We start from the raw sequence: 27886 nt of genomic DNA, 5'->3' as shown, positions 1-27886 counted from the left end.
TCTTGCATAAGACCACCACAGAAGAAGCTGAAATAGGAATTCATAAGCATTCATAGGAATGAAAAAATGTCTTTCAGATCTGTATTTAAGCAAATACCCATCTTCTCCCTATAGGCAATAAAAAAACTACAATCATTTTGTCTGCACAATGATTTGTTTGGATATCTTTGGCTAAAGAAGCCCTTGACTCCTACTCTTGGGCAGACAGATGGACAGTGCCTGATGCCAGCTGACTCCACACAAGAGGTGGCATCTGACAGCCCTCCATAATGCAAAAGCTCTGTGGCCTCCTAAAGAAGGAATGGGGCTGCTCATAAGAGTACCAAATATTTGTTCAGTGCCCAGAACTCTGAAGGGGAGATCCTTGTTGAGTCTTGATGCCCCTCTGGCCCCAGTTCCCAAGGCTGTCCTGCACTGCCAGAGCTGGGTTGTTCGTGTGTCAGCTGCAGGCACTCACCTGCCAGCAGCGAGGAGGAGGAACTGGGGAATTGCTCAAGTGGCTGGGGTGAGGCGGGCTCTGAGTCAGGCACCCACACACCTGTCTGTCTGCTCCAGGCAGCTTAAAGCAGGAGAAGCTGCCTCGTGGTCATTCCTCAGCACCCATCCACTGCTACATTTCACATCTGTCTTGAACGCGGAGAAGACCACGATGGGGGTGTTTTACAGCACAAGCCAGGTAAGAAAAGGGAAGAGGAGGCTCTGGGATGAACTGTGTAGGCAGCCTTAACAGTAGTGGGGATCTTCTGTGGGAAGTGTTGTTGTTCCTGTGTCTTCAGCTCCGAGATTCCTTCTTTAGCACCAGAGCTGAGAGCAATGGGTTTTGTACCCAATTTGAAAGCTTCTGCCTGGGTTTTGTGCCCAATTTGTGTTTTCCCTTGAGGAATGCAAAGGCTCTAATGCTGCTGTAATTTTACTATATTTTGTAAATCTCCAATAAAAAAAAAAAAAGACATCTTTTTATATGTTGGCTGTTGTCTTTCAATTCCCTCCAATGGGATTAGGCAAAACAAGCTACCAAGGCAAACCAAAGAGGCATTACTAATGTCAATGACTGCATAGGGAAAGACAGAAAGTTGGTATTATGTAAGGAATGAAATATGAGCTCTCTTAGAAATTCTGGGAACTTGGGGGCATGAGGGAATGAATGGTAACACAGAAGGCTTTCACTGTTGTACAGCTATCTATGTATTTGTTGCAGTGATATTCCCTGCTTTATGGGTAGTGTGCATGAGCACTCTCTTACATATTTGTTACATTGCTACAGAGACTTTATTATTTGTTTCTATTTTTGTTGTTTGGTGGTGGTTCAGAGAATTAATAATGCAATTTTTTTCTCCTTTTATTCCTTTTAAAAAAAGAGAACACAATTATCTAGGGGATAAACTACCTCACCTTCAGACCCCATACTTTTGATTAAGTACCATGTTTGTCCACTCCTTGCTTTAGATGAGGGAGGATGACAAAATCAAACCAGTTCCCTGGCAGATTTGTAAAATATCTTTGATAACCACTGATGTTTAGGTGGTTTCACAGGAGTTCCAATGACACTTTTCTGTGACCTCTGCATAAGGAAAATCGGATAAACTGAATTATTCTGACATAAATAATTACAGAATAGTTGTTTTCACTGTCCCCTTTTGAGAAATCTGAGATAGGTCCCTGGAAGATATTTCTTATTCTTCATTGTCTGAGAGCCAGCACTGATTTATGTCAAACATAACGATGGAGCTATATGACTATAAACCACCTGACACGCAGTGTCGTTACATCATGATATCATTACTAATTCCTGCCCTGCTAGATTGTCAACTATTTATTGTGAAATATAGTAGATATATATGACATCCTCTGAATTTGCACAGACCAAGATGTGTATCAGCTGTATTAATAACACAGCAAGGTTCACTATCGCTTATTTTTCTGTGGTTGCATTGGAAGAGTTAGTCAGCCACCACAAGTTGAGGGTTTCCAAAAGTTTCCTCAGAATGGAAAATGGAGGGCATTGGAGGTTTGGTCTGTGGCTGAGTGTGCATTTGAGGTCTTTGGCCACACTTGGCTGTAAATCTGGGAAGACAGAGAAGATGATGCATAAGGAAGAACCTCAGTCTGGAAACATTTTAGATAGTGTTCAAACATTTCAATACCAACCATCTATGACTATGCTTCTGTTCTTTCTCTCTGCATGTTAATCCCATGCTTTTTGTATGTTGTTCTACAGACAGAACCCTCTCCATGCAACTTGTTCACTGTAAAAATAATACGGATGAAAAATGCCAGGAAAGCAGACCTGTGTGAGTATCTTTATACCTCTGGATTGTCCATGTGCTTATAAAACTACCTGGAAAATTACTAAGTGTCACAAACATCACAGAGTATTTATAAAAGGAGAGGGAAAGACAGAGAAGAGGTTTGACTATGGTATGGTGAAGGTGAAAATCTGTAATTAGAGAATTTTATATATATTTTATATATAATTTTTATATATCTTTGCCAGTGTAATGCTGAGGTCCAGCTGCCAGCTGTAGTTCAGTAGATCTTTTTGCATAGAATGACCTACAGATTCAAATGCAAAACAAAGAACAGTTATTTAGTCATAAGGAATGATCCAATGAGAAGTTTAGATGGTGGTCACTTCTACGGTTCCTTCATACAGTAATGTCCAACTTGTCCATAGCACAGATCATTTTATGTGAGCTTAGGACTGGATATTTGACATCTGTCATGGATTCATTTTTCACAGAAAGACTAGTTAAATATTGGAACAGGCTGCTCAGGGAAGTGGTAGAGTCACCATCCCTGGAGGTATTTAAGAGATATGTGGATGTGGTGCCTATCGACATGGTTTGGTGGTGGTCTTGGTGGTGTTAGGTGATCATTGGACTAGATCATTTTCTGTGTCTTTTCCAACCTAAATAATTCTATGATTCTATGACTGTCCCATTTGATTCAGCTATAGGAGATGTGTGTTTCAAAGCTTAGTGGAGTGCTTGCTCTATTAGCTGTTTTTATTCTTAGTAATGTTTACAAAGTGCCTGGAAGTCAACAGGTATGTAGAACTTTATTAATGCTCCATAAATACCTGAACTGCAAAGCATAAGAGTAAAAGGTGTGAGTAACAATCACCTCCAGTCTGAGGAGATGGCTGATTGTCTTGTGTTCATTCATTTACACAGATAGGAAAGTCTCAGTTCAGAATATTTCTGTATGAACCACACGAAGTTAAATTTGTTCAGTTAAAATGATGCAGTACAAGAGATTTTTTTGCACCTTTCCATAGTGATTAGCCTCGAATTCTGTTGTTCCTCTAGAGCCGAAAGGCATAGGAACAGAAATTTATCACTCATTTTTATTGACGAGAAGTAAGATACTTTCTTTTTGCTGAATGTATGGGGAAGAAGAGTCCCTATGAATTATTTGTATCATGTAGAAAGGAGATCTGAAGTTCAACTAGAGGCTGGACAGAAATCTCTTGCTACAGCTGAAATCTACTTAAAGGTACTGAAGTGTACTCTGAGCTGAAAGAAGTGTAGAAAAATACTGCCCTTAAATATCTCCCCAGATATTCATGTTCTATTAAGCTCTCCACATGAGAATGAGCTTACCAAAACTCCTCTATGTCTTATTCTCATCCAGATCAACATATTTTGTTTTTGTCTTCAAACTATTTTTGTTCTGAAGAGAGTTGCCTATGTCTTGCTGCTTTCCTTCCCAATAGTAGAAATATTTAGGGCCTGGACCAGGTGCTGAGATGCTTGAGCATTTCTGCTTCCCAGCCAGAGGCATGTTCCCAGCCTGTACCTCTGCCCAGAGGAGTGGTTTGAAGGCAGTGATGCATTCAGAGCATGGCCTGGGGTCTGGAGCTGCACAGGCTCCCCAGGCTAAGGCTGTTTTGCCTTATGCTGTGAAGCATGTATTGGATGTTGCTTGCAAAAAAAAAAAGTAACAAGCATTTCACCACCAATATTGCCAAGCTATAATCTGTTTGAAATGGTCATGTAAGTCAAACCATGGATGGCACAAACAAAGCAAATACTGTACTTGTAAAGGTGAATTCTTTGTTTGTTGGGTACTTCCACAGGGTAAGGAAAGAGAATCCCTAAAAGAACTGTCCAAGATGTATAAGAGAAATTAGGAATGATATTTTGGTATAGAAGAAATTGTCCTGTGAAGCAGGGCAGCCAGTCTTTTGGTATCCAAACTGGCATACTAGGAGATTTGCAGGTAGGAAGCACAGACAGGCTGTGAGTGTGTCAGTTTGTGAGTCTGAATGGACTGAAGCCTCCATCCAGTGGAAGACAAGGAAACAGGAATGATATGTCTGGTTTTTGGTTGCCTTGACTAGGATTTCATATTATCACTCCTGGAGTTAAGGACTCAACTAGTAATGTTGCCTCCCTTAAATTCAGCTTTTTACCCAGGACACTGTACTTGGAGGATTACAAACTTTGTACCAGTCATGACACTGCCTTGCATACACTTAATTTCTGAATTTTTTTTTTTACTGACTGCTGTTTATTTCCAGAATCATTCATTTTTTGTTGAGTGTGAAATTTGTCAATAACATTTTTCTGGAAGGTCTGCTTTTAAGGCTTCAGCATGTAGTTTGATATACAGACAGACTTGTTTAGGTCACATATTTCAATTGGGTACTCTTGAATATATAAAATAAACACGATTTGAATTTTAAAATATATTGTCTGGTTAAAGTTACTGGCAATGTAAAAGCTAGTGCAAATTTCATGTTGGTAACTATATGACTTTCTGTGAGAAGAAGGAAACTAGGAGACTTAAAATGAAAAATGCACAACTCACAAAATTTAGCTTTTTTGTATGTGTATTGCTGTGTAATATTTTAAAGTTTTTTTCAGTCATTGTTACAGTTCCCTAAAGATTAGCTTAGCACAGCCTTAGGGAACCCAGAAGCATGTGGGCATCCATCACCAGCTATGCTGACTGCTTTACAATACCGTTTTACTAACAGTGATTTTTTTTTTTTTTCTCATTCATCCTTTTCAAGCTCTTTTATATCATTTTCCTTTTCCTGGAAACCTTGCTGTATAGAGGCAGGTGAAAAGTGTCAACTACTTCTAAACTTTAAATTAGCTCTTTCTGCTTCTCTCCAGTTATGCCCATCCTTTTGTTTTGGAGATGAATCCCTTTTTGTTATTTTCTCTCTAAAGATCATTTATTGCACGATTTCTGTACAGTCTTTGTATCACCGTGTTTAATACTCACCTAGTGCTTAGAATTCCTCCCTACTTGGTACTGCACTTTAGTTTCATTGTTGTTCTATCTGCTTTATCTTCTAGATAATACATGGAAATGGGAAAATCAATACACCATAATAGTCTCAAAACTTCACTAATATCTACTACAAAACAGATATTACAACATCCTTAATGGAAGTTCAGTACATAATATTTTGATCTAAGACTATTTGAATTGCTTCATTCTAATATTTAACCCTTAATTTATTTCATACATCCTTGTACTATTCCATCTTTTTCCCACTGATTCATCAATGTGTAAATTATATGTCAACACTAATTCCATTTGTGTATTGATGCATCAGTGACATTATTGATATCACCTATGACTTTAGTGCTTGTTTATGATCTCCACATTCCCCCTTCCCACTGAACACACCCACATCCCCATCAGGCTCATTGGGGTTATTAATATTCCTGGACCAGCTACACTTGCCAGTTCCCAGATTTGGGTGTGGACCTCATCTGCATCCTGACTCCTTAATGGTGTGAGACTTGTATGTACACCAATCCAACACACCCTTAAAACCAGTATTTTTTCTGTAAAGAATTTCAAATTTCATGCTCAGCCTTTTCCAGTCCTTGGGCAGCCATCATAGCTTGATAACAAACAGAAGAAAATGTCTTTTTTTTTTTTTTTTTTTTTTTTTTTCCTGCAGCTGTTTCACCTAGGGAGCTCCTCACAGCAGGAGACTATGGCAAAAATTTGGGCGAGTTCAAGGCAGAGACTGGATGAACTCATAGAAGAAAACAAGTGCAATGAAATTTGGCTTAGGAAGTTTCTGAATTTCAAACTGTGAAGGCTAAGGGTATTATGTGATGTTTGCCCTCTAACAAACTTCCTCATACATTCGCAAAATATGGGTCATGGGCTCCTCTGACACTGATGTCTAACCTTCATAAGACCAAAGATCTCTCCCAAAAAAGGGCAAAAGGGCTGAAGAATACGATTTCTGGAGAGAAAAAAAATAATTAAGTGGAATCAACAAATCAAACTAAAACAAAACAAAATACCTCAGAGTATTAAGGTTAAAATAATAAAAAAAAAAAGTAAAAAAGCAAAACTGTATGGAAATGTTGAGATGAGCATTTTCAAACCATCATGGTCTGCTTCCTGAAAATATCTTAGAGCTCTCAGTGGATGCTGAGGAGCACTGGGCTAACTGGACTGGCATAGAGTTAAAAAATATTCTTCAGCATTTTTTAAGTGCAATAATGATGTTTTCTGAAGTTCAGGAGGCTGGGGAGGGGGCTATTTTTTAGGTTTGATAATTTTGCAAAGTTACATTTTGGATCTTTTTTTTTTAATGTAAGGCTTGATATTTTGGATATAATAATTTATAAAATTATGAAATACATGTATAGTTTATATTTTATGGCATTGCAGTTGCAGTTCTGACATGCATGAAATCAATTCATGGAAAGATCCTTGAGATCCTGCAATGAAACATAGCCAGTGAAATACATTATTGTTTGAGGAACTATGGTCCAATATGATATTTATTAGAGGAACCCACAGACTTCCTCCGGTGTTTGGTTCGTGCACTGTTGTTATAGTTTCATTGTTATTTATTACTTATTTCACCATGATATTTAAGCAGTTGCAATTATGTACTGACAGCCTATTGTTCTAGATGCTGCTTGAAATCTCATTATAAAATAAGAAGATGTGGACTGATAAAGCCCAGTAAGGGCCAAGAAAACAGAAAAATTGTTGTTTGGCAAAATCTCAGCAAAGGACAGCTTTATAGAGATGTGAATGAAAATGATAGTTTTATGGATACCTGTAGGGTGTGCCACCCTAATGAAGGGTAGGATGGGAGAGTGTGTGAAAGCTTTTTATTGATGTTTAGCTAGCAGGTGATGGAGATTAATATTGAATGTTGCCAGGAAGCAGGAAGCATTCTCCCAGGCCTGAATGAATATGGTAAGTCTGTTAAGGGGCTTGGAAATGAAGGTGTTTATTTCCACAGAAGTAACCCATATCTTTAAAAAATCCCAATTAATTAATTAATGATCTAAAATATCTAAATTTGTACTCTAGATGGTAGCAATGCCACTGTACCCATCCATAGCCAGGTCTCTCTTCTCCCCAGTGCTGGGTGAAGAATAATACTTTCCTCAGATGATAGTGATAGTTTGTATTTCATGAGACGGATGGGTCCAGATGAAGAAAATCCATGATCACGGAGATGATCTGGATAAGCAGCTCAATGTTTGAGACCACTTCTTAAAAAAAAAAAAAAAAAAAAAAAAAAAAAGGAGGGGAGAAAAAATGGTTAAAATTTTGGTTTAACCTTGTTTGAATGTGAGCTATTTATGGGAGGAATGAGACTTCAGTTTGAGCCAGAACAGCTGGTGCCCTGCTGTTGTCTACGGGTACAGCATTGGTACTGAAGCCAATGTTGTTTAGCATTGGTCATGTCACTGTAATGCTTTCTAATGGTAAAGCACAATTAAAATCCAGTCCTGCTGCTATCCTGGAAGCTAATTAGAAACTTAGTGTAATAACTGCATGAAGAGACTGGGCTTTCATAAGCACCTGCTGCCACACCTGCTTTTGGCAGGATATTGCCCCATGGTGATACCACAGCTGCCATCTCAAGCATGTTTCAACAGCTGCTCACATGTCATGGTCAATGGGAGGGACACAGGTTGCTGCTGGGAAGTTCTGACGGGTACATCATGTGTGAGCATCATTGCTGCTGTTCACCTCCTGTAGTCAGTTGGCTTTTAGGCTTACGTACCATACTGACAATTTGTTTGCACATGCCTGGTAATGGGAGCCTTGTATATATACACAAAGAGTCCCTTTATATAATGTGATGTGGTGTTTTGCTGTGTTATTGATGGGCTTGGGCAGAGTGTTCACACCTGTTCGTACTTGCAGCCAGTCAGGCAGAATTGCAGGGTCATTCACAAACTTCAGTGGGTCCTCCTCCCAGAGGGGACAAGATCTGACAGCAGTGTGTAGATCTCAATCTGGAGTTACAAAGCATCAAAAAATGTTTTCATACAGACTTTTCCTCTATAGACATGGAAGTTTGGAAGCTATTAGGACTGTTAGAAACAAAGATGACTTAAGTCTCAAAGGGAATCATCAAAAAAATAAATAAAATGTCTTTGTTAATTCTTCAGTTACACATAGAGTGCACTAAGGGGCCAAGTCATTTACTCTGTGTTTCCCAAAAGTCAGACCCCCTGATAAAACTAAGTGGGACAATGCTAAATCACAGAATCACAGAATTGTCTTGGTTGGAAGAGACATACATATAGCAATGCTGATGATGGGATTTGCATTTTTGGGCACTACTCCATCTGGTACTTGCATAAGTTATTGCTCCTAACAAAAAAAAAATAAGTATATTGTGTATGGTGGTCATCCTGGACCCTGGAGTGTGAATCCAAAGGATTGCTTATCTCATGATTCACATTTGCATTTTATTGCTTAATGACTATGACAAAAAGCATTCACAGGCAGATTATTCTGACTTCAGAATGAAAGTGCTCATTGATGATCTAAGCACTGCAGACAGCTGCTAAACACTGTTTCATTCTTAAGCCTTGGTCCTAAATATTCCTCACTTATGAAGGAGCTCATGTGGGAAGCCAAACTTCACAGCTAACCTCTTCATCAGGGAAAGGAAAATGAAAACCATAAAGTTTGCCCCACTTAGCAACTTGGCACATTCAAATTCATAAGGTGAACTGTATGACTTGAACACACCCATAATTGAAACAACAAAGCAAAAGCAATGCAATCTTGTGCAAAGCAGCATCATCATCTCAGTATGGTCTGGGAAGCACAGACAAGCTTTTTCATCTGTACATAATATTGCAATTGTCATTACTACTCTGAGGCACACAGGTGGAGGTGACATTAAAAATACTTTAATAGAGCTTTACTGGCTAAAACTCTCCTTCAGGACAGCTTCTTAAAACAAGTGCTATACCTTCAAACTGCTCAATATTTCCAATTCCTTTCTTCCATGTGCTTATTTTAATCCACTTCACAAAGGATTAAATACAATTTATTTCCTCTGAAGGAATATATACATCTTTTATTGAAAGGCTCTGTTGTTGAACTCTCACAGTGTATATGTTCCCTTTAATCTTCCAAAGGGAAGAAGGGAGCCAGAGATAAGGTGCCTCAGCAGAGACCTGTCCTCTGACAGCAGTGCTCCTTCATAAGAACCTTCAGTGCAAATAGCTTCCACTGCCAACGTGTTGGCAGCCAGATGTGCTAGAGGAAGGAAAGGATACTCTGAAAAGTAGACAGGACAGAACTTACAGCCAGAGCTACCCCAGAAACATTAAGGCATGCCCCGTCATTTTCACTGTTACTTTTCCCACAATGAAAAGAGGTAGCTCTCAAGAAGAGAAAAATGCTAGGATTTCACAAAGAGTGAAGTCAGCTTGGCTGTACAGCATTGACTTGATGGCACCTTATCTAGGATCCCAGCTCACATTCTGCATATTGTGCTGTGTACAGAGCTTAAAAATTCATACAGTGCCACAGCTTACGGGCTACTAAATGTGGCCCACTGGTCCATTGCTTTCACGCTTTCCTTCTCTTCTGCAGTAACCCAGTCTGACTGCTACGTGAGCCTGAGCCTGCCAACAGCCTCAGTGCAGCATTTCCGCACCAAAACGATCCCAAACACGAAGAACCCAACGTGGAATGAGACCTTCCACTTCACGATTCAGAGCCAGGTTAAGGTAGGAACCGCAGCTATCCCTGACAGTTGGCATTTGCCTTCTACCCACCTCCTGATGGTCAGGCTGAAGGCCCAGATGCCCCCTTCCCTGCCTAAAAGTCATTTTTCTTACCAGACATGAAATGGTACCATAGTTTCCCACACTGTGGGTCTTCCTGAGTTTCTTTGTGAAGTATTCATACTGTCTAACTGCAGTTATTTAGCTTTTGATACATGCATAAGACTGTGTATTCCTGCATAGTCACTGGAGCCTGTAGAGAATAACTGCAAATCTTCTACTTTATTGTTTCCCTTGCATTCCTTCTTAAACTTCTAACCCGAATTCCTCCAGCTGAACGGAAGTAACTGTAGCATCTTATATTTGTTAAATCTCATACAATCTATTTTTTCTGTTCCCAGAACATTCTGGAGCTGAAAGTTTGTGATGAGGACAACATGACACAAGATGACCACCTCCTTACTGTTTTCTTTGATGTCTCCAAAATCCAGCTCGGAGAAAACATTCAGCTAAGTTTCCAGCTGAATCCACAGGTAGGGATAAAATTTAAAGACAAAGCTAAGGGGACATGGTCAAGCAAGAATGTGGTTTTCTCAGCTTTCATCTCACCTGCCCAGAATAGAGGCCTTTCCTACTGTCGATTTAGTCATCTCAATATGCCCATCTGTTTCAGGCGTTGGTGCCCAGTTTTGCCTCAGTAATTACAGTAAATTTTGGGTGCTGCTTTTACAGATAGAGTTGGCCGACATTATCATGCTTGTTTGGTTGCTCTACTTGATGTCAAAATGCTGAGAGCTTTAGGCTTTCCTTTGCAGTTGGAGCTCATGGTTTTGAGCTGTGACTCATGTCCAACTGATATAAAAAATAGTGGTCTTGACTTCATAACCAAAGTTCATTCTCCAGAACACCCTGGGCTTTGCATGGCCAGCTGTGCTGCCATGTTAATGAGCCACCAGGCCCATTCGCTCAGGTTGTGGGTGAGGCTTGGGAGAAAGGCAGGATGATTTGTATGCACCAGAAAAATTCAGTCTTGGTGATGCTGAGAATTAGTGGGGAGCACTGAGAGCTTGTGAGCAGGAAAGGGGAATTGCAGGTGGCCTGTGAAGCAGTAGAGGGTGAATCTAAGATTGTGGAAAGGCAGAGAAACTGTCAAGAGATCCTGCAATATGTTTGGCTTACAAAGTGTCAACTAGAAGCCTGCCGATATAATGGCTATGACATCAGAAGTATGTGATATGAAGTATAACAGATAAAACGCAAAGAAAATGAAATCTGTGGTGTGTGCAGTTACTAAAGGTGGACACTGGCTTGGAGCCAGTTCCCTGAGAAGCACAGATTCCTGTAGGGTGTTTTTCAGCACAGAGGAACCCACATGCAGTGACTTAATTCATTTTCTTTCCCAGGGAAAAGAGGAGCTGGAGGTTGAATTCACAATGGAGAGCAGGTGAGTCAATCAACAGAAATGCAAGCAAACAAATGTTTCTGATATACAAAACATCTGTTTATGCTTGCAGCCCCTCCTAACACTGTCATAGTCTGAATAAACTAGAGGGAATTTTGTGTGTTCAGGAAATGCTTGTGCATTTAGCAGAGAAGGGGTGAATCCATACCAGGCACCCGGACACTGAAGAGCTAGGACAGGCACTGAGAGGGGCATGGGGATGTCTCCTGGTTGCTGCTGCTTGCCAGGCTGCAGGGGGCACTCTGTGCAGGAGGATGTTTTAAGTTTTACACCCCTCCTGCTCCTTCCTGTGATGTCTGTCCCAGATGTTTGCTTTGTCACAAGAATGTGCAAAAATACTTGGAATCTGAGTTGTGGGAATAGATTTACAAATATTTTTTACCGTGTTTCTATGCTGACTGTACTTTTAATGGAGAGAATGTGAAAGAAAATCAGTCCTAGTGCTTCTGTTGTAAGTTGGATGAATTCACCAGCTTTTCAGTACCGATTGCCCAGCAATATAGGGCAATAGTCTAATTCTGCCATTCCTGTACTTTTGTGTCAGAAAATGATCCTGTCTGATGCAACAAGGAGCTCCTCTGTTCAGCAGCTCTCCATAAATACAGTACCCAGGCTTAATGTTCAGCCTCAGAGAGGCAAATTGGACCAAGTGTCCAGATAGAATTTCATATGCTGTTTACTTATGTTGCGTATCCAAAGATAGGCTTTTAAAGATAATGAAAGAAAGAAAAAAACAACAACAACAACAACAACAAAAACCACTGGGAGAGTGCTAGTTGTGAACTGATTGTTTTCCATTTTGTCTTTTAGTCCGGATCCTCCTGAAAACATTATTACTAATGGCGTCTTAGTGGTAATTTTTATTTCCTAACTCTTTCCCTGCTGTATGGCCATGCTTATTGCAGAACCAGGATTAAAGGTGCTGGGCAGTTGCTCCATAGAGTGGCATGGAGGCATTGGACATGGAGCAGGCAAATGCTGGTGCCAGCAATTCCCACTGGTGACTCAGGCTGGGAGAGGCCGCAGCTGCCTCTAGTGCTCGCCTCTGCCCAAACTGAGCAGGACTGGGGTGGAAGATCATCCCCCTTTGCATGGGAACAACCAAGCTGAGCATTCTCCTTGGGGTGCCCACCCTGCACCCCTTCCCCTGGGCCCTTTTTCCTGATGCCAAATGCTACTTCCCTTGACCTGGTGGAGGGGTGACAGCCTGGCATCAGCCTGGGCATGTGAACAGGGGTTTGGCTGAGGTCAGGCTTGACCAGCAGCAAATGCCTTTTCTCTTTCTCTGGTCATTTCTTCCAGTCCCGTGAAGTTTCCTGTCTAGATGTGCAGGTGAATGGTGGCAAGATGAGGAAGGATAGCACAGGTGAGCCTTCGCTGACTTACGGAGAAAATCTGTAGGCTGCTTTATGGTAAAAGTGCTCAGCATTTTACCCTTGAACTCTCTGGTTCAAAATGGTTGACAATGCAAAGCAAAATCTCAGCAATGTCAGTGACTGGAGGGGGCTGTAATTGATCAAAACCACAGAGATAATTGCAGAGTGCAGCCTGATGAGCTTGTTGTCTGGTTTTCCTGCAGAAGACTTTCCCCTATAATAATATCTTGTCAGATGCTTATAACTTTCCAAATTATTTGTGAAGGGTGTTGAAATTTTCTAAGTCCTCAAATGGAGCAAAATCCTGTTTCTGGATTCAGAGAAAAAGAAAATGGGCAAGATGAGGACTGAGCCTCTCTTGCTCAATTTCACTTTTAAACATTTCTTTAGGTGTAACAAAATAAAATGTGCCACTAGATGAAACATGAGATGCACACAATATATTACCAAAAGTACCTGTTGCACATTTTAAGTAGCACATCGGTATTGTGTTAAACCTGTGTATTTCCTAAGCAATTTTTAAAACATTGTGCTCTGGCATCTCTCGATGGCTCCAACTTCACATGCTGTGGTGCAAAGAAGGGATACTTTCATACTGCAAACCACATTTTTTGGAAGGACTTAAATTTGAAACACCTTCATAGCCCCCAACATAAATTACTTGCAGTCTGTGGTGAATTTAGTGAGCACTGGTGGAGCTCAGGTCCCCACAAGATGGAATATTCTTATAGCTAAGAAGTGTGGACAGACATACACAGTGGTTTTGGGTATTTCAGAAAGCAAGGCCTGTTTGTGAGGATGTGAGGATGTTTTTTCTGTCATCCTTTCAGAGAGGAAATTTGCACTAACGGTGGATGGCTCATATGAAGGGACCCAGACCCACACACTGAGCTCCTGCCTGTGCCCAACTTCACCAGCAAGGTTCCACTACATCAAATACCACCAGTCAGCGCTGGCTGTGGCGCTGCCGCGGCGGAGGCTGCTCAGCAGGGTACGTGGTCACCCCTAATGGGCAGATGGCTCTTTGCTGTGTGCTTCTTTGGGAACCTCTGAGGTCTGTGTATGCAGGGAATTGGTAAGTGAATGAATGTATGTGAGGCTGGGGAGACTGCTTTTTACTTCTTTTGTCTTTTGTGTAACTCTCCTCATTATTATTATTTTTTTTTCTCCAGTCTATATCAAGCCAAAATGAAAGGGATATGAACGAGTCTGTGACTGTAGCTCTGAACTTGCTTCCTATACAAGAGAAAATAACAGTAGCACAGGTGAGAAGTGAGTTATTAATAAAACTCCATCCCAATACATTCTCATTTTGGTGGGTGATGTGAATTTTACACTCCAGTGACTTGGATCCAGTCAGGTACAACACATGCTGCAGTTATAAACTGTGAATAACTGTCAGTGACAGTATAGCTATGCAATAATTATTATTATTATTATTATTAGTTGGCTTTTGTTATGCATGTGGTTCCAGGCATGCTGTTCAACCCTGTCCTGAGTTGAAACTAATTTATTAAAGGAATATCTAATACGTTTATCAACACTGTATGTGAGCTAACAGTATATGTGACATTTAATACTGATAATTTGCAAGGGAGAAGTCTGAAGCAGAAGGCAAAACAGAACATCCACATGCCTGTGGTTCAGGTGTTCAGCTTTTAATGAGCTTCTTAGAAAACAAAGGGCAAACTACGTGTTCATTTGTGGAAAACTGAGGGGCTATGCTTCTATCCAGCTCAGATTGCACTGGAGCCTGTTACATACCTCATAACCCAGGCCATTCATTGCTTGACCACATACAGCAGCAAAAAGAGTAAAACTCAGCCTATAGATGGTGTGGCGGAGGAATATGCAGGATTAATGACCTGAGCATGCTTACATTGTTTCATTTGCTATTTTCAGGACAAGACGATCGACTTGTATGTAAAGGCAAATGAATGGTAAGTGAGTCTCCAGCAACGCCTTATACTGTAACTGGGAGACATTTGCAAGTACATAAAGCTCATTTGAAATCAGCAGGGGTCATAAAGACTCAGACCTTGGTAAGCAGAGATGTGTTCCGCTTCTGGTCTCAGGCTTTTGATTGCCAGGTTCTCCTTAGTCAGCGATGGATAACTATATTGCGGGTCCCTTTTCCTCCAAGTTTCTGAGCTGGTACTGCACTTAAGCAAGTAGGTCTCAGTTTGTGTTCACTATTATGCCCACAGATGGAGACAGTAGTTCTGCACAGAAATAATATTTCTGTATAATACCAACAAAATAAAGACAAGGTGTGGTAGCTGTTTTCCTAGTTAACCGTGGTGGCTGTTGACAGCAGTTACCTAGTTACAGGCACATATGGTAGGCACTGCTGAAACTTGAAAAATCAATTATATGAGCAAACAAAACCAGAAACGTGCTGTAGGTACCTCATTCCAATACCACAGCAGTACGTCATGTTCTGCCCTGCATTCCCATTTGCATTCTTGGTAGCAGCTACAGCAATTAGCAGAGGCCTGTCTGTGGTGTTGCTCTTTCTCATTTATTACATTATGTTGTCCATGAACCAGTTTGTAAACATACACACAAGCACAACTGGAGTTGACCACAGCAAGTATTAATATATAATGTTGGTGCCCTGGTCTCAGGACCCAGGGTCTGTGTTTCAGGCCAAGAAACCTAGATGCCCGCCTGGGGTTTGACCTGTGTGCGGATGAACAGAATTTCCTGCAAAACCGGAGGAGGGTGGTTGCTGCTGCACTGAAGGATGTTCTTCATCTAGAGGAAGACCTGCAAGACCACGAGGTAGCTGTGAAAGGCACTGCTGTGGGGCTTTTTTCTCTCTTCTTTCCCTTGGGCCTGGAGATGGCAACAGGAGTGTTTTCTCCCCTCTGTCCCGATGAGGCATGAGGACCTATGTCAGCAGCTCCTTCTCCTGGGCCCTGTTTGCATCCAGGGTGATCTGAGCTGGATTGCTCAGCAATCTGGATGAGCAAATTCTCTATTTCCATTTGGCTTTCAAATGATCATTTAAATGAACTTTAAACCATGATTCTTGTCCATCTTTCTTAAAAATCTTTCATGAAGTGCGCAGATGTTTAAATATATTCCACAAGGTGGCCAGAAACTCACGTTCCTTATAGCTTAAAGAGCAAAATTGCTTTATCTCTAATCCATGGGTTTTATTTTACTAGCATCTGGATGTTGCATTTTCACATCTGCCTTCTTTTGATGTGAATGTCCCTTGATGTCACTTTTCCACCCGTGCTTCATGCCCTTTTCTTTGTGTTGAACAGGTGCCGATAGTGGCTGTGACAACAGCAGGGTGTGGAATAAGAGCACTCACTGCCATGTATGGCAGCATTTTGGGTCTTCAAAAGTTGCGTGTTCTGGATTGCATTTCATACATCAGTGGCTCATCTGGCACAACATGGTGAGGAATCATTTTGATACTATTGTTGAGATACTATGTGAAGCAAAACTCATGCTTTGTCTAGGCTTTCAGATCTCAGCAAGGGTAAAAGGTCACGAGTTACTGCTTCCAAATAAGGCCTATGAATGCCAGGGCCTTCATAACAGGCCTTGAAAGGCCTGTTATGCACCACATTTTTCACAGAGTCATCATAGAATCACGGCATATCCTAAGTTAGAAGGGACCCACAAGGATCATTGAGTCCAACTCCTGGTTCCACACAGAACCACCCCAAAATCAGACCATGTTTCTGAGGGTGTTGTCCAAACACTTCTTGAACTCCAGCAGGCTCAGTGCTGTGACTACTGTCTTGGGGAGCCTGTGCCAGTGCCCAACCACCCTCTTGGTGAAGAATGTCTTCCTAACACCAAGCCTGACCCTCCCCTGTTCCAGCTCCATACCATTCCCTTAGGTCCTGTTGCTGTCCCCAGAGAACAGAGATCAGGGCCTGCCTCTCCACTCCCCCTCAGTGATATTTGGTGTCTCTGAAGTAATTTATCCCTAATTAAAATATGAGACTTTACTGGTAGTGCAGAAATCCTTAATCCAATGCAAAATTATCCTGTATGCTTAGTTACTGTTGGACAAAAACAACATAGCTGGTGCAGCTGTTTGTGTTGGCTTCCAGATCAAGAGGTTATGATTTATTGCCTTTAGATTTGCATTTCTGTTCAAAGTAAGCTCAAAGTAGGGGAGTGACCTATAGCTAAAACAATAAGAAGTGCCCAAAGCTCTGCAAAGTATATCCTCTCAGTTTTAAAGCCATCATCTTCATTTCTTTTCCCTCCCCATCGCATTTCCTGCTTAAAGGACCATGACCAAACTGTATGAAGATGCAGATTGGTCACGTAAGGATCTCGGAGAAGTAATTATTGAAGCTCGGAAGCAAGCAACCAAGTGCAAGATGGGTGCTTTTTCCTTGAGAAGTCTGAGGAATTATTACAGAGAGCTGAGCCAAAGGACCCAAGCAGGACATAAGACATCTTTTATTGATCTGTGGGGACTCATGATTGAATCCATGTTAAATGATGGGGTAATGTCTATTCACCTTTCTTCTCATAAAGTTGGTGACATGATCTTTATGATTATTACAAGAAAATAAAATCCTAGGAAGAAGTGCCTGGCTAATAACACTATACTTGGTATGCAGGCAGAGTATCTATTTACATTAATAACTTGGAGATGCAGTGTATGTCTACAGTGAAGCCTAAAGTGTGACTAAATGTAACAGAAATGCTTAGACTAGCTCTAAAGTAACTGGCATACTAGTTAACATTTGTAGCTGTCCACTATTTTTTCAGGATTCTTAGTTGTTTTTTATAGCCCTACATTTGATGTCTCTGCTGCTGCAATGTTCGCAGTGTTTATACAAGTCACACGTTGAATGTACTGCAGATGTACCCCCCTATGTAGTTGCTGAATTAGTGCTAGAGTATAGATCCAGAGCTCCTGAGGGATCTTTGCTGAGGAACTGTCATTTTGCAGTGCCTTTCAGCTGCTTTTGATTTGGTCTCTCAGGACTGCTCCTTTCTAATGCTGTTGTAATGACAAATGCAAAAGTTTCCATGTAAACTTGCAGTCTGATGTTAACTGGAGAAAAAGCTATTTTATTTTAAAATCCCATAAAAAATGGTTTATATTTTGTCCAAGTGAAAAAAGGAAAAAAAAAAAAGTACTGCCACTTCATATCAGATTTCACAGTGTGTTTCTGGCCTCAGTGCTTCCTAGCAAAATGTGTTAATATTTCATTTGACGTAAGTACACTCAAAATATCAATTTCATGTATAACACAAACCATTAGTATTGGGCAGCACAGGGAATTTTCCCTCTGGGAGTTTTAAACTTCAGTATGAGTTTCAATAAAATTCTTGATTAGAACCATCATTAACATGCTACCTTGAAGAACTCATGTCAAATAGATGAAGTATATCATAATAGCAGAATTAGCCAGATCTGCCATGTTTGTTTTTTTCACTTACATTTGACAATACAAAGCTAGGAGATCATGTGAAGCACTTCATTACTGGTGCCATACACTGAATATAGAACATAGCTCTTTTTGTTAGTGAGAGTTATTCCTACTCCCATGATTTTCTTGTCCTCTGTTTATTGGACATACGGAAATAAATCTAGGAGGAAATTCAGATAAATAACATCCCATATTTACTGATGTCTTTATGGAACTGATTAGCAAACTTTTTTTTTTTTTTTTTTTTTTTTTTTTTTTTTAAATCCAGAAATGCTACCACAGACTTTCTGATCAACGTCGGGCAGTGAGTCAGGGCCAGAATCCACTGCCCATCTACCTTGCTCTCAATGTCAAGGACAAAGTTGCTACCAAAGATTTTAGAGGTAATGTTTCAATTCTGGGAAAAGGGCTGTGTTTTAACATAGGTATAGATCTTGTAAAGAATGACAGATCATTTTAAATTCTTGCCCAAGGCATAAGTCCTCCTGAGAGATGTAAACAATAGCTGGGAAGCCATAGGGTCGACAGCAACACTTTAAGGTTTTGTAAAATCCTGTCACATTAAGTGTGCATATTTAGACATTAACTTCAGACTGCTAACATGACATAGATCCATGACACTGCCTCATAAACACTATGAATTGTTAAAGAAAGTGATTCACAGAAGCTTTAAGTTCACTTAATGTATATTTTTCATGGCTGGCTAAAGGCAATAAATGCAATAGAAGCCAGACTGAATTCCAGTCCACCTTCCATGAGAAAGCTTCCCGCTTGCTAGATAAAAATAAACTTAAATTTTCTCTTAGCCCTCACTTTATTTTTTTCACAACCTTGTGGAAAGTGCAACAGTGGGTTCAATTGCCTACTGGACCTGAGAGGCAGCAGTCAGCGCGGTTTGCTTTGGGCATGAGCTAAACCAGCCCATTTCCAAGAGCTGAGACTTGAAAGGTTCACTCACTGTCTATTGACATTGCTGTTTTTAGTAGCATCTTTTTCCCTTGGTTACTGGAACTAACATTATTGGCATGTGTGTTGGCAGAGTGGGTGGAGTTCACGCCATATGAGGTGGGCTTCCTGAAGTATGGTGCCTTCATTCGTGCAGAGGATTTTGGCAGTGAGTTCTTCATGGGTCGCCTGATGAAGAAGCTCCCTGAGTCCCGGATCTGCTTCATGCAAGGTGACTCACCAGCCTGGGGGATTGAAAAAGAATTTCATACAAACACCAATGATTCTGGAAATTAATCAATAGCAAACCATTGTCCTGCGTGTGGTAGCAGAGGTACTGGGTCATGCCATAAGTGGTTCAGTATCCCAGTCAGTTACATTCAGCATGTCTCCTGAAATTCACTCATCTGCCCAGCTAGCTTTATCATTGGGGCTATGAAAATGAAACTAAAAAAGAGAAGTTATGTACCTTTGCAAGTGTGTTTGAAAATCACCATTGACCTTAAAGTGCAAAACCTTTTAAAAGTTGAAAGTCTATGAAACGTTGAGAAAGCTGAGGGAAGTAATAAGAAATAAATAAAACACGAGGGAGGGGAATCAGTAAATGAACTGGTTGAAAATATTTCACTATAGAAAGGAAAAGGAAATGAAAATAGGAAAATAGTGCAGTGTTTATCAAAACATATGTCATTGTAGGTAAAACAAGGTGGGAGGAAAATAACTAAAATTTCTTATGAATTTGCATTCTGAGTCAAGTCTGTCAGTCTATCACTGAAATAGATGTCTAGGCTTATGTAAAAGTTGGAAAGAAATTAATAAAAGAAGAAGTTAGAAAAGTGCTGTGAAAGGAGCAGAAGGCAGGAGATTTATTTATTTGTTTGTTTATTTATTTATTTATAAATCAGTTCCTTGTGTTTACCTCACTACTGCTCATTATCCATCTCTGACTTCCTAGGAATGTGGAGTAGTATCTTCTCCAAAAACCTCTTGGATGCCTGGCATGCAGCTGATAATTCAGAGGACTTCTGGCACAGATGGACCCAAGACAAAGTGACTGAAATAGGTAAATCTCCAGTGCCTTTTGACTTATGGCCTCCCTCCTCCAGGCCCCTCTGATATGGGATGAAATAACATACCTCTGACACAGTAACTGCACTCACGTTTCCCATGTTTTGCATTCATCTGTCAGCCTGGTGCTCTCAGTCTTGGGTTAGGGAAAGTACTGGGAAAATTAAGTGCTTTGATGTTACTGAATAGCCAGTGTTTTGCTTAATCTGAGACTGGCATTAGTGAGATTTGTATTAGAAGGTAAGGCACTATCAGACAGACCTTGATGGAAAGAAGATAAGGATGGCTATATAACATGATCTCTAACGTGCTGAGTTAAAATACTTTTGGGAAGAATTGCTTCAATCAAAGCCTCATGGCATCTCTATTTGTTGAGCAGCTTGAGAGTTGTTTTTTTTTTTTTCCTTCAGTTTCTGTTCGCTCTGCATTGTGTATACTTCCCTCAAAATCTGACTGAACTGCAAGGTTTATCAGAAGTCCAAGGAAATCAGTGTAGTAGGGCTTTATTATGCCAGCTGAGAAGGGCAGCTCAGGACTGAAAGACCATTCCTTGAAAATACCCATGAGCAACTTCATTGTTAAAATTCAAGTGAAATCAGTGGTTTCATGTTGAATGGACTCATGTGGCGTTTCTGTGGGCTATGTTTATTTTGGGAAAAACAAAACAAAACAACTATATTTGGGTTTATATAAATTGCAAATTTGAGTTGAATTCAGATGTGCAAACCAAACTGAACAAACTGTGTTTTAAGTCAAAACATTTTATTTAAAAATATTCAAGTTTTCTTTTCAAAATAAGCCTAAAATTTCAAATTTAGCCCAATCTAAAACCAGTAACCTTTTCAAATTTATAAATGAAATGATTTTACTTGCTTTTTGTTTGCTTGGAAAACTGAATTGTTTTGATGTCTACCAAAATCCTCTTGTTTTATGAGAAAAATGCTACTTCAATCAAATATGACCAATCATGGTTTAGAAAACAAAAGTGAGTTTATGTTTTATCAAACAATTGTCTGGAACTCACTGCAGACCATAAGGCAAAATAACTCTCTACAACTTCCTTGTGAGAGGAAGTGGAGAGGGAGGTGCCAGTCTTTGCTCCCTGGTAACTGATGTCAGGATACATGTGAATGGGAAGAGCTGCACTACAGGACGTTCAGATTAGATATAAGGAAAAAATTATTTACTGTGAGGGTGGTCAAACACTGGAACAAACACTTTTTGCTGATGCTCAGCAACTTTCAGGTCCAGCCTTTAAAAAGGTGAACACAAAGAGCTCTAAATATATTGTTACTACTGTTGGAAAAGTCATTGATCCTTTCTCTTCTTTGCATCTGGTTCACATCTTAATTGTGACTATTATTTAGTTGTGTGTAATTTATGCCATGTACCTCTAGAGGAACAACCAGACTTGCCTGAGAAGCCCTACGAGATGGCTACCTGCATGTTCACTCCTACCAGTGGCCTCTCCACAACTCTCCGGGATATCCTGACAGACCGCCCTGCTGTCTCCAAGTACCACAACTTCCTGAGGGGCTTCCAGATGCACAACGAGTACATCCAGCACGAGCATTTTGCAAAATGGAAAGGTGTAGACAGCACTTCTGCTCATGAGCCATAGTGGCTCATCTGAGCAGGCACAGGGGTTGGAATTCAGATGTGGGATGTTTGTAAATCCTGCAGAAAACAGAATGGATTTTGTGGTCAACTGTTATTCTTTGCTGAAAGAAAAGAGAGGGAAAATGAAGTAACTCCTTACATCCCTCACTTCCAGTAACAGGACTGTTCAGTTTTGGGGTGATTTGGTACTGACAGTCCTTCCTGAGATAAAAATCATTGGGGTGGGACTTTGCATATAGAAAACCTGCCGTGGGTTTGGTGCAGCTTATGGGCTTGGAAAGACTGATAAAATGTGAGTAGAGAGGCTGAAGGAAGCTTTAGGATTGTTGCATGACATCCAAAAATGAAGGGAAATTCCTGCATGGGAGAAAAGCTTGCCTTTCTTCTGTTTTCTAACTTGACAGGTGTCTTTCTGCTGTTTGTAAATAACTCCAAATCTGTCACTCTTTAGACACCTCACTAGACACCTCTCCTAATGACCTGAGAGGCAACTCAGAGCACCTGGAGCTGGTGGACGCAGCTTTCTTCTTTGAAACCAGCTGTCCACCCCTAATGAGACCAGAGAGGAAAGTGGATGTCATCATACACTTAAATTACACAGGTGGATCACAGACCTTGGTGAGAAGTCACAAAAATTACTTTAATAATGGCTTTTCCTTTACTTTCTTCAGCTTTCAGATAGGTGTCTGTAGAATGTTATCAGTAGAACCTAGTAAAATGGTGTTTCCAAGCCTTAGAAGAAGAATGGAAATTCCCAGAGGGAAGAACAACTCCATTTTTTTCCTCAAATCACTTTTGAAAGAATACTAAATGAAATACTCAGAGATCTCTGCTTCACCAATAAAGTGCAGAGTGGCACAATGAAATTATTATGGTTAAGCTGCAACTTCCATTACAATTTAACATAAGATTTTATAGCACAAATGTAACTGGAAAAGATTTTTCTGTGATTCATATGTATAATTTATTCTGCATTTTCCTTAAATGTGTAAATTTTTATTTCTCTTTTAATTTTTTAAATGTGGTTTTTAGCTGTCCAAGAACAACCTAGAGAGTCAAGAATTTTGTCTTTTTTTTTTTTATGAATGCATTTTTTCTCCTAATGCAGTGAGCTTGAAGCAAAACATCAAATGCATTTGCTATGTTTGAAAAAATCTGATTATAAAATGGCTATATAGATTTCAGAGATGGTATTTACCACTTAAGAAGACAAATTTAGACTTCCAAATACATACTTGTAATTGTAAACCTGCTCCTGAAAGGCACCATAGAAAATATGAAGTTCACTGGTTAAGAATCTGTCGTTATTTTACAAGTGGATGATACTCTCATGCTGCTCTTACACTATAATGCCACATGAAAATTTTTTGTCTCTGTACTGTAGCTGAAAAAAACACCACATGTAGTAACTCATACTGCATTTCCTTCTGGTAGTTTGAACTCTTTTGGAAATATTTAATTCACGTAAAAAACGGTGGTGCTTCAGTGTTTTGTCACATAATTTAACAAAGTTTCATCATCACAAACGAGCTTTGTGATAAATGCTTTTAGTGTTATATTTTGAAGTTTAATACTCTTAAAATATGTTAGCTTGAAATTTCATATTATTTCTAAAAATCAAAATTTTAAATGGGGAAGTTGATCTCAAAACCCTGCTAAAATCTATTGAAGTCAATTTACAAATTATAACTGCTGTATAGACAGGTAACATGACTGAAAATCCTTACTGTCTTGGACTGAAAATTTAGTTTTGTTTAGATGCAAATTTTTCTTAGTTCTCCTTTAATTTATGATGCTCTTTAACAATCTTTCAAATTACCTGTTCTGTTCCTAAATCATATTTCCATTTTAAAGATGTGCCTTGGTACTGATCTAAGATCTTCTTTACCAACTTAATATCACGTGTTTTCCTGCATGTTTATTTTCAAAAAGTTCCTTAGGCAAGAGAAGAACTAGAGACTGCAGGTTCTCACATTATCTCTAACCTTCCAATGCTATCAGGCTATTTTATGCAGCTTAGCATGAATTAAGCAGCAGCCTGATCTTGTGTATCTTTTCCATTTCTTACTCTGCTGCTGTTGGGCGCTGACCAGCCTCTAAAGCAGGCTTGCAGTTACTTCTCAGAGCAGGGAATTGCATTTCCCAACATTGATCTGAAGGATGATGAGAAGAACCTGAAGGAATGCTACATGTTCGATGGTGCAGACACTCCAGGAGCTCCTCTCCTGCTTTATTTTCCACTAGTGAATGACACCTTCCAAAGATGCGTAGCACCTGGTAAGTTAGCATTACCCAGCTGTTTTATTGACCCAATTAACCTCTTTACTTCCTGAGAGTTTCTTCTTTAACCCAATACATACTGGTGAATACCTTGCAAAAGGGGATGGCTCAAATTATTTGCAAAATCAGTGAAATCTTGGGCGTAATTTTAGTTTGAATCTTGGTGCAGTTCAGTGAAAGAAGAAATGTGTTTCTCAAGTAGAGGAATGGGATCTAATTTCACCTCGTGATTTCCAAAATATTATTTTAGGGTGTAGAACAAAGCCTAGTTTTCAGATACATATTTTTATGACATTCAGATCTAGGAAGAATTATCTTTAGAGTATAGATCTGTGGAGGCCCACTGTGCTTTCTGTTTACACTGTTTAACACGTTGATTGTATATGCTGGGAAATCAAAGCAATAGTATGTAAACTAAGACTTAATAAATGCAGTCACAGTGTTCTTTTGGACCACTGTTTGAGATACTGCCTTTGTTTTTATTATGATTTCCAAGGCTACTAATATTCTGCCTCCTCCTGCGCTGTACATCTCATTATTCCTTTTACCATTAGTATATATTGTACTCAAGAACCCTCATGGTATGACTTGATGACCTGTGAACTCTCAAAAAATGTCATGCCCTGAGTTGGCCAGTAGACGGTGCTGATTGCAATGGAATGTAGTGATGCATTTTTTTTTCTCTCTGTCTCTTTTTTTTTTTTTTTCTTCTTTGGTTTCTAAAAGGGTTTTGTTTAGAAGTACATTTTTAGAGATCGGAGTGCTGCAATTGTCTTCATATCAGCCACATATGTGATCTCTCTAAATTATTCTTGACATAGCCTATCAGAGTACTATAATTCCCTGGGACTATACAAACACCTTCCTCTTTTCCCCTGACAGGCATGGCTCGTAGTGCTGCAGAAATGGAACAGGGTAAGATTGATCTCTCCAGTTTCTGCTCTCCGTACTCAACTAGAGAGGTCTCCCTGAAAGCAGAAGATTTCAACAAACTTCAGAGGCTGACTAATTACAACATAATGAACAATGAGAACATGATTCTTCAAGCCTTGCGCATGGCGGTGGCACGGAAGAAACAAGCTCTGAGCCATCCAGTATCACAAGCACAGGCCTCTGGTTGAACAGCATTTTCCTCTCTTATTAAATATTTATCACGACAAAACAGAATTATATATCAAATGCAATAGCTACTTCACTTTTCTTGGCAGGCGCCATCTCTTTCTAAGTAGCCTTCTCAAAAAAGAAAACTTGAAGTACTGACTTCAGAGCCACATGGTTTGGTTTACTGATATAGCTGCTTTTTTTGGTCAGAAGTTTTGATATCAGACAGGCTGGTCTGTTGTTAACACCATCTCATTGTGATGCACAGAATGCAAATTCAGCTGTGTGTGATAGGGAAATAGTTTTAACTTTCTCTCTGTGGTATCTTAATGGTTTGGTTGTTAGTATTTTTTCATCTGCAAAATATTCTGGCATTTCATTGTGACTATTGGTAACAAATCTATGAAGCCCTCTTCAGACACAGAAGTTGGTGATTTTAACATGTAAAAATATTTTATTTGATTTTAATAACTTGAATTAAATGGTGTTCTACCTCATAAAACTTTTGTTGCCCAGATACTTTTTTGTTATGAATTGTCATGAAATATCACATGAACGATACTTAATTTTTCAGATTGTGATGGGTGATACATATATAGAGATAGGTCTTTTTATGTTCCTTCTTAACAATTAAATCAAACTGATGAATTTGTTTTGAATGGCTACTGCCATTTTCTCCCACAATAAGCTGTATTTTGTCTCAGATCACATGCAGTTATCTCCCTGAAAAGCTATTTTGCTTCAGGATCATCTGGAACTTGTTCAATGTAGTGAGCTGAAATATTACCAAAACAAGTAGCATGTGAGGAGGATTGAAAGGTGTATGATAATTGCATCCACTCATTCGCACTATTGAAATGGAGTAAGAAAGCAATATTCTGTTCACTGCATCACAGTTGTTAACCAGCCATAAAATGTAAAATACATCTGCAAGTGCAAATTAAGATACAATTGTCACAGAGTAACCTAGTTATTTGACAAGTATATTGAAGTTCAGTGGCTGAGGGCGAAAAGCTGATTTAAGCACACACAAAAATGTAACAGCTCTCCAACACCAGCGTGATTACCAAAGAACAGATGAAGAGGTGTCCAAAGCATTTCCTGAGAATGCACTAAATGATGTGCGTACACACATGATGAAGGCAACCTGATGAGCAATCCATAAACAAAAAGCAGCACTCCTCTTCAGGCTGTCCAGGAGACCGGTTTGTAACAGAAACAGGAAATGGTTGAGTGTCATTCCAAAGAAGTGAGAGCTTGTCCGCCAAAGCATGGATGTTGATCAACCACCACTGCACCTGCATGTTTATATATAACAGAATATATATCTTATATTTCTTCCACTTCAGCTAACAAGAAATTTCATAACTAAATCCTCTCCCCCTTTGGGCAATTGTTTAGATATTATGAAAAAAAATTAACTGTTTTGCTTTAAAAAATAAAAAAAAAAAAAACGAAAGAAAGAAAGAAAAAAAAAGCTCAGCTGCTCAGAGAAGGGAATCTACTGAAACACACAACAGTCAAGAACAGTCAAGAAAAGTCCACCATAGAGGGAAGTGTAGTTTGTTATGAATTTTTCCTCAGAGGCAAATTACTGGAGAAAGATGAATAGTCTTTAGTCTTTTCTAGAACTGGAGCTGGTTATTTTGGTCCTAGACCCACAAAAAGGGTAGTGAGACATAGACAGTAACTGGCAGCTGGCCAGCCAGGATGAGAGTCAGAAGAGTCTCTTACGTCCTTGTGCAGCCTGGCCTAAAAGAAGTAGGTAAGAGCTATAGAAGGGTCTTTTCTGTACTCATATTTACCAGCAAGGCATGTAGATATTTTCACTCTTATCTTAAATCCTGTCTGACATTCTATCTTAAAAGCCACTGATAAGCTCAAAATAAAGAACCCAAACTGTCAAAATGGGCATCATGTTTTAATCTTTAATGCCTACCAGGGAGGGTCTCATCATGTTTGTCAGAGTTGTCCTGTTACTGCAAAGATCTGAGTGTTGTATCAGCCAAGTCTGCCAAGTCTCCTGGGGTACCCTGGTTCATATGGTGAGGACCTGCTCACCTGGTTTTACCAGCCTCAGGCTAGTTAGAAAATACATATTCCTTAGAAAAGGGACCTAAGGGTCCCTCCTACAGACTGCTACACCTTCTGCATGTCTATTAATGGAATTTGAGATGTACCCTAAAATATTAGAAAATCTGAACCAAAACAGAAACTGTAGTTTCTTGGACATTGTCATTGTGTTTTCCGTTACTGGATTCTTCCTGTTCTGTATGCTCATGCTAGATGTGTCCCAGGTGCCCGTCCTGGGCCTTACCCCTGGGACTTCTAGCAGAGCCATTTGCTAGCCAGTGTCCAGGATGGGATCCCTCCAGCTCCACCCATGCCCTCCAGTGCTTACTGTAGGGGACACTCCCACTGAGTTTAAGAGATCCTCTGGAGGAGGGGATAGAGGTCTGGACACTGGTCCAGAGTATTTCTTTCCTTGAACTATTCAAGTCAGACTTTCCCAGGGGAAGGCTCAGGAGACAACAGCTCGACCACTGCAGAAGCTAACAAAACAGTCCAGGCTTACCCACTTCCTGATCAAGTTTCTCAGCTTTGGACAAACAGCCAAGGCTGCTTGTCTGA

General features: G+C 39.9%; 1 protein-coding gene across 1 annotated transcript; it reads left to right on the top strand.

Annotated features, from left to right (window-relative positions):
- Positions 1–520: 520 nt before the first annotated feature.
- LOC137857457 (cytosolic phospholipase A2 epsilon-like) lies at positions 521–26557 on the top strand. The gene is made up of 20 exons (XM_068683960.1): positions 521–676; positions 2219–2291; positions 9850–9986; positions 10385–10516; positions 11387–11427; positions 12256–12298; positions 12748–12811; positions 13652–13812; positions 13994–14086; positions 14724–14761; positions 15449–15605; positions 16097–16233; positions 17083–17305; positions 18510–18624; positions 19281–19418; positions 20142–20249; positions 21652–21843; positions 22326–22492; positions 23968–24151; positions 25037–26557. Exons 1-20 carry the CDS (start codon positions 650–652, stop codon positions 25273–25275), a joined length of 2469 nt encoding a protein of 822 aa, XP_068540061.1. The 5' UTR covers positions 521–649; the 3' UTR covers positions 25276–26557.
- Positions 26558–27886: the final 1329 nt, after the last annotated feature.

Source organism: Anas acuta, chromosome 5 (assembly GCF_963932015.1).
Source record: "Anas acuta chromosome 5, bAnaAcu1.1, whole genome shotgun sequence".
Classification (NCBI taxonomy): domain Eukaryota; kingdom Metazoa; phylum Chordata; class Aves; order Anseriformes; family Anatidae; genus Anas; species Anas acuta.
This window is presented reverse-complemented; position numbering and strand designations above follow the sequence as displayed.